The sequence below is a fragment of the Papaver somniferum genome, chromosome 11 (genome assembly GCF_003573695.1).
Source record: "Papaver somniferum cultivar HN1 chromosome 11, ASM357369v1, whole genome shotgun sequence".
In the NCBI taxonomy this organism is placed as follows: Eukaryota; Viridiplantae; Streptophyta; class Magnoliopsida; order Ranunculales; family Papaveraceae; genus Papaver; species Papaver somniferum.
The window spans coordinates 97,318,803-97,324,571 of NC_039368.1; the positions used below are offsets into that span (position 1 = coordinate 97,318,803).

At 34.8% G+C, this 5,769-nt stretch overlaps 1 protein-coding gene across 1 annotated transcript; it reads left to right on the forward strand.

Annotated features, from left to right (window-relative positions):
- The first annotated feature begins 411 nt into the window (after positions 1–411).
- On the forward strand, positions 412–2,425 carry LOC113320869 (IQ domain-containing protein IQM3-like). Its single transcript, XM_026568761.1, has 9 exons — positions 412–518; positions 609–720; positions 801–866; positions 1,033–1,121; positions 1,215–1,302; positions 1,414–1,560; positions 1,645–1,737; positions 1,832–1,933; positions 2,045–2,425. Exons 1-9 carry the CDS (start codon positions 430–432, stop codon positions 2,261–2,263), a joined length of 1,005 nt encoding a protein of 334 aa, XP_026424546.1. The 5' UTR covers positions 412–429; the 3' UTR covers positions 2,264–2,425.
- Positions 2,426–5,769: the final 3,344 nt, after the last annotated feature.

Below are 5,769 nucleotides of genomic sequence, written 5' to 3' on the forward strand. Positions count from 1 at the left end.
GTATTGCAGAGAACGAGGCCAAGAAAGACACAGGGTCCCAGTTTACCAGTGTCACAACCATCATCCAACTAACAAAAGTAGAAGGAGGACCATCAGAAACAACACTATAAATACAAACTGTTATCTCTACCTCTTTCACTAACTCATCTTTAAGTTTGTGAGGTGGACTGAATTACAAACTTATTGTACATTCACAGGCCACAATCAAAACCCTCATCTCTTCTGTCTTTGTAGGCACTACGCATCCCTGAATTCTCTTATATTACATATATCAGCCCAAATATGGCTCATGTTCATGCTCCTTATAAAGAAGAAAGCTACAAGCCTTCTTCTTCTTGGTCTATTCATGATCATAACTCTGCTATTACTCGGTTGAGTTCTACGACTTCCATGGAGAAGAATGTTAGCTTTAGTTCGAGTTTTGTATGGATGGCTGCATTGAAGGTACAAAAAGTCTATAGAAGTTACCGCACTCGCCGTAGGTTAGCAGATTCTGCCATCATTGCCAAAAAGCTCTGGTAAGTCGAAAAACTCAAGCTGTCTCTCATCGACGAAATTCTCCGTTCATTTTTTGTTAATCTGTCTCTTCATCATTTGTGTGCATGAAGGTGGCAAGCCATTGATTATGCTCAACTGAACCACAATACGATCTCTTTCTTCAACTTGAAACCAGAAAAAGCAGCCTCTCGTTGGAGTCGAGTTAGCTCAAATGCTTCAAAGGTCTATTGGTTGCCTTAGTTTTTTCTTTGGTTCCCTTATTATTGTCCAACAGTATCTTACCTTTGTTCATTAATATGCAGCTCGGAAAAGGTGTATCAGAGGACGCTAGATTTTTATTATTAGCTTTTCAACACTGGATTGAAGCTGTAAGTGCTCTTACCTTCGTGATACTGATATTTTACGCAAGTTTTGTAGCTCTACTAGTATTGGATTTTGCTGATGTCCTGTCCGAGGAAATAAATTCTGCTACGTATGAGTTCTCTTTACATTTTGATTCTAATTTGATGTAAGAAGTCTCCCATGTATTTTTAGATTGATCCGCGGCACCGGTATGGGCATAGCCTGCACTTGTACTATGAAGTGTGGCGAAAAGGGGATACTAGCCAACCATTCTTCTACTGGTAATCAAGAAAATGTTTTTGTTGCTATTTTCATGAAATTCGGAATATGCCTTAAACTGTGCAAAATCAAGTGATTCTTGTGTGAATTTTCAGGTTGGACATTGGAGATGGCAAAGAGGTTAACCTCAAAGACTGCCTTCGGTCAAAGCTTCGACAGCAATGCATTAAATATCTGGGACCTGTAATTTTCACATTCCTTCATGGCAGTTTACGGATTTGTACTTTATCTGTTATCTTCTGTATGTTGTTGGTCATATCATAACATTGTTGTTATTTTTATGTGTGAAATCAGCTAGAGAGAGAACACTATGAATACAAAATTGTTGAAGGCAAAATCGTGCAAAAAAAAAGTAATCAACTTCTGGATACAACTAAAGAATCAAACAAATCGAAATGGATTTTCGTAATGAGTACTTCTAAGAAACTCTACGCTGGCAAGGTAAGAACTGAGGCAAACTTAAAAAAACTTTTGATTTCCTCTTTTGGCTTCTGCTGATGCTTCTTCAAACATTGTACCATACAGAAAACAAAGGGGGCATTTCATCATTCGAGTTTCCTTGCCGGTGGGGCTGCTTTATCTGCGGGGAGTTTTTCAGTTGTAGATGGAATACTCAAGGTATGCGTCCAACGAGATTAGCTAATTAGCATAGCTACAAATTAAGTTGTCAACTCAACATGCTTAATCTAATCCACATTGTTATAATTCGCAGTCGATCTCTGCATATAGTGGGCATTACCGACCAACTGATGAAAACCTTGGTAGCTTCTTGGAATTTCTCAGGGAACATGATGTTAACCTTCATGAAGTTGGAGTATGTTAACATATGAAATTTTGTTGTTTTATGTGAGAGATAACGGTCACATCGATTGGTTATAGCTAACCTCCCATTTTTTGTTTAATTATGATGCTTTCAATTTTTCAGGTACAATTTACTGATAACTATTATGACAATAATTATGAAAACAAACAAGAGCGAGCAGGCTTAAAAGGTGTAAACAAGGCTGAACCAGCAAGTTTCCGACTTCAAATTCTCGGTACTCCAGAAGAACAAAATAAACCAGAGGCAGTTGCCAGCGAATTTTACCTCAAAGTTAGCCTCATTGCCCAAGAGAAGAGATGCTTGGAGCGCCCAATATCTTAGATGATTAACCTCAAGAAGTGTGTCCATATTAGCGAACTACTCTTTATGGAAGGGTACAAGTCTTGTTTCCCAAAAGGCTCTCACCACCCAGCATCAAGTAATAATACTAGTAATGTCTAGTCTTTGTATAAGCTATACTGTATATCTTGGCTGCGTATATGCTTCAGCAAATGTAAATTCCATATGTTTGAAATGTTAAATGTTCTACATATGGCTTCAATAACAGACAATATTATTCATATCTCATAGCATCAAACATAAATAAAAAGAAATTTGATTATAGAATCAGAAAATTGACAGATTTTACAAATTATTTCCACGGCAGTAGAGAACGAGTTTAACAACTGATAGGAATGTTTTATCATTCATCAATGGGAAAACACTAATTATAATACATTACAGACGACTAAATAAAATCAACGTACTTAATTTCAAAAACATTGTAGAAGATGGGAAAGTAATACAGTTGATCCTAAGCACGTGTTCTTGCAACAGATGACACATTATTAATACAGTTGATCCTAAGCTTGTGTTTTTGTTGCCAAATATATAATCTTCCGTTCTAGCTGCACGTCGAAAAAGAAGCACAAACAAGAAAGAAGGAAGAAAAAGACATATTAGATCAATAAGGATTTTGATAAATCATACTGTATTATGGTTTCAAGATTAACTATTATTTATACCTCTATGATTTTCTTAAACACATCTCTCGTGTGATAAAATTCACGAATGAGCTGCAACAATGCCTTGTGACACCTAAGAAAAGACATAGTTAGTTAAAATAGACATAGATAAAAGGAAAATTAGAAGATGCGAATTCATAGCTTCCCTAGTAAACTATTCATACAATAGCAGAAACCAATAAAGAAGAAAATATGTAGGAAAGCAACTTCACTTTTTACTCTGCTATGTTTTTCCGCTCACTGGCTCGACAAAACTCATCGCACGCCAGAGTCACGTTCTGAGATCCAATATTGTACACAAAATATATCAAGAAAGAAAGTTATCAAATGTTGCTTCAATTAGAATGCTAGAGTTTAAAACAAACTAGCATTCTTTGATACATCGATCATCCTACAACACAAATTTTTTATTAATCTTGATTTAGTAATTACTAAAGAAAACGCGACTAACGCAATTATAAGTAAGGCTTGTCTTAATATGTAAAATAGACTTTATGGTACGTACGTCGCGCTGCTTCCTCTTACGGTCTGGACATAGCTTTCAACCGTGGGAATATTCATAAAAGGTTTCCTGGAATTGAAAACAAAAATTCTTAATGATCAGTGGAAGTTATGAGAATACTAGTTCAAGAATGTGCAATAGTTTTACGTAGGCCGGTCGATTTCTTCTAGCATCCGTTCTGTTTCACTGCAGAACAATGTTAGCACTTCAACGATGAATTGAAGGTTATTGATGTCTCGTAGCTTTTGGAGTTCTTCATACTGTCTATTCAAAGTTCCCTACATTGGTCAAACAAACACAACATTATGAACCATCTCATTAGCAAAATCAAAAATCAAAATTTTAATAGACTTCAAATATGTCACAGGAAAATCGATCATTAAATGAAGAAGATTAAGGACTAGCTAGTCAATGAGTTATCTGATATACATCCATGAAATTCTGAGACAAGTATTGAGCCAACTCTTGCTTGAGAGCCATTAATGCCATTTATCTTCTTTTTTGTCTATAAATCTCCTCCAAAAGATAGAAATGAAACCCAAATTTTCAGAGAGAAAAAGCAAAATAAGATACATAACGAAGAAATACTTTGAGGTATGAGAGAATTGAAGAAGAAGATAGAAATATATATACGTCTTAAGCAAAAAGGGAGAATGTGACTCATAAATGGTAGTACTTAGGATATAGTAAAACAGAATACTCAAAGAAAAAGATAGAAATATATATACGTTTTAATAGTAAAACAGAATACTCAAAAAAAAAAAGAACAACATTTAGTAAGAACGCTGGCCTTTCAATTTTCTTCATTGTTTCTCTCAAACTATCCAGACATACTTATTTTGTAGATTACATATGTACTTGAAGTCTTGAACCAACTAAGTGGTTAATTTGCATGTTGATTATCTTTCTACGAAGAAGATAACTTACCTCCTACATTTGTTTCCCAAAGAAGAGACTGCTAGCTAGACAAAGTGAAGAGGAGTCATAACGGCTGATTTTCGTAGGGGCACACAATTGTTTTCAGTAAATGACAGCTCGATCTAGAAACGTCTGAATAATTAATGTCTGTATTGAAGTTAAGTGTAAGTTTGTCTATCTGCACAGCCAAGAAATAAGCGTAATTACCAAAAATAAGACGTTTTTGGATGTGTCTTTCAAAAATATTGGCAACGTAAATTAATACATAAATATGGGATTGTGTACCACTTTTATCCCTAATAAATTATTTTATTACTTTTATATCCTTAAAATTAGTGGACCATTACTATTATTACATTTTAGTCTTTGTAAATGTATTTATCCATGGTGGCTCTACAATTATGTGAAAACTAATCGTTACTAGAAGAGACTGTGACTACGAAATATTGGCGCATTACTTTTTTTTTGAGATATTTTAATATTTATGAAGAAGACAGTTTATACACAAAATATCTAATAAATACATATTTTAATAAATATGTGTATTATTTTATTGTAATCATCTTTGATGTACTTGGATATGATCTTCGGTATTAGTGAATCAATTATTTTTTCTTTCAAAAATAAAAAATAATGAAGCAAAGAAGATTTAGTTTTTCTAGTTTTAGTCAGGAACATCCGGACTTCTAACTGGACCTTTATAAATTATTCAAAAATACCATAATCAAAATTCATTTCTATAAAATAAAGTCAGAATGGTAAAGTCCGGACCATAAAAATTCCCAAATTATGGATTGCCACATAGACACCATATAAATTTAAAAAGGCCCGGACTATCAAATCTAGAGTCTGGACCGTAGATGACACATAGGCGCCATGTAGGTTCATGAAGGTCCGCACCTTTGAATCCAAGTTCTGGACCTCATCGTGTGGCCATCAACCTATTTCTCTTTTCAAACCTACACCTCTGTCGAGCATTCCCTAAAGGTCCACAAATTCACTTCTTCATTTTTCATTCTTTTGTCGCTCTTCCATATCTTGGCAATGCAGTCGACCACCACCACCATCATCCCGTTCTCCCTATCATTATACGGTCGACCACCACCACCATCACCCCGTTCTCCCTCTTATTATACTGTCTCCCTCTTATAAAATCTAGCTAGGGTTTATCACGGTTTAATTGTATTTGAGGTAGGGGTTTGTTTTTCTCTCTTTTCGTCGCTGTTGTTAATATTTTTCTTTATTTCAATTATTTTGGTAATGCAATAGTGCATCCTAGCTAACAAACTCAAATTTATAAATAACTATTTGGGTTGTTTTGTCCACTATGCCTTTGATTTTGGCCATAGTTTTTTTTGAAGTACCCATGTTTTTTATTCCTTTTGAGATGTGTTTGACGTTAA

Bases quoted from the DNA above. Each gene is read 5' to 3' on its own strand.
- LOC113320869 (XM_026568761.1), top strand. From the start codon at position 430: ATGGCTGCATTGAAGGTACAAAAAGTCTATAGAAGTTACCGCACTCGC. The intron at 519-608 runs GTAAGTCGAAAA...GTGTGCATGAAG, and splicing joins ATCATTGCCAAAAAGCTCTG to GTGGCAAGCCATTGATTATG. The intron at 1,934-2,044 runs GTATGTTAACAT...TCAATTTTTCAG, and splicing joins TTAACCTTCATGAAGTTGGA to GTACAATTTACTGATAACTA.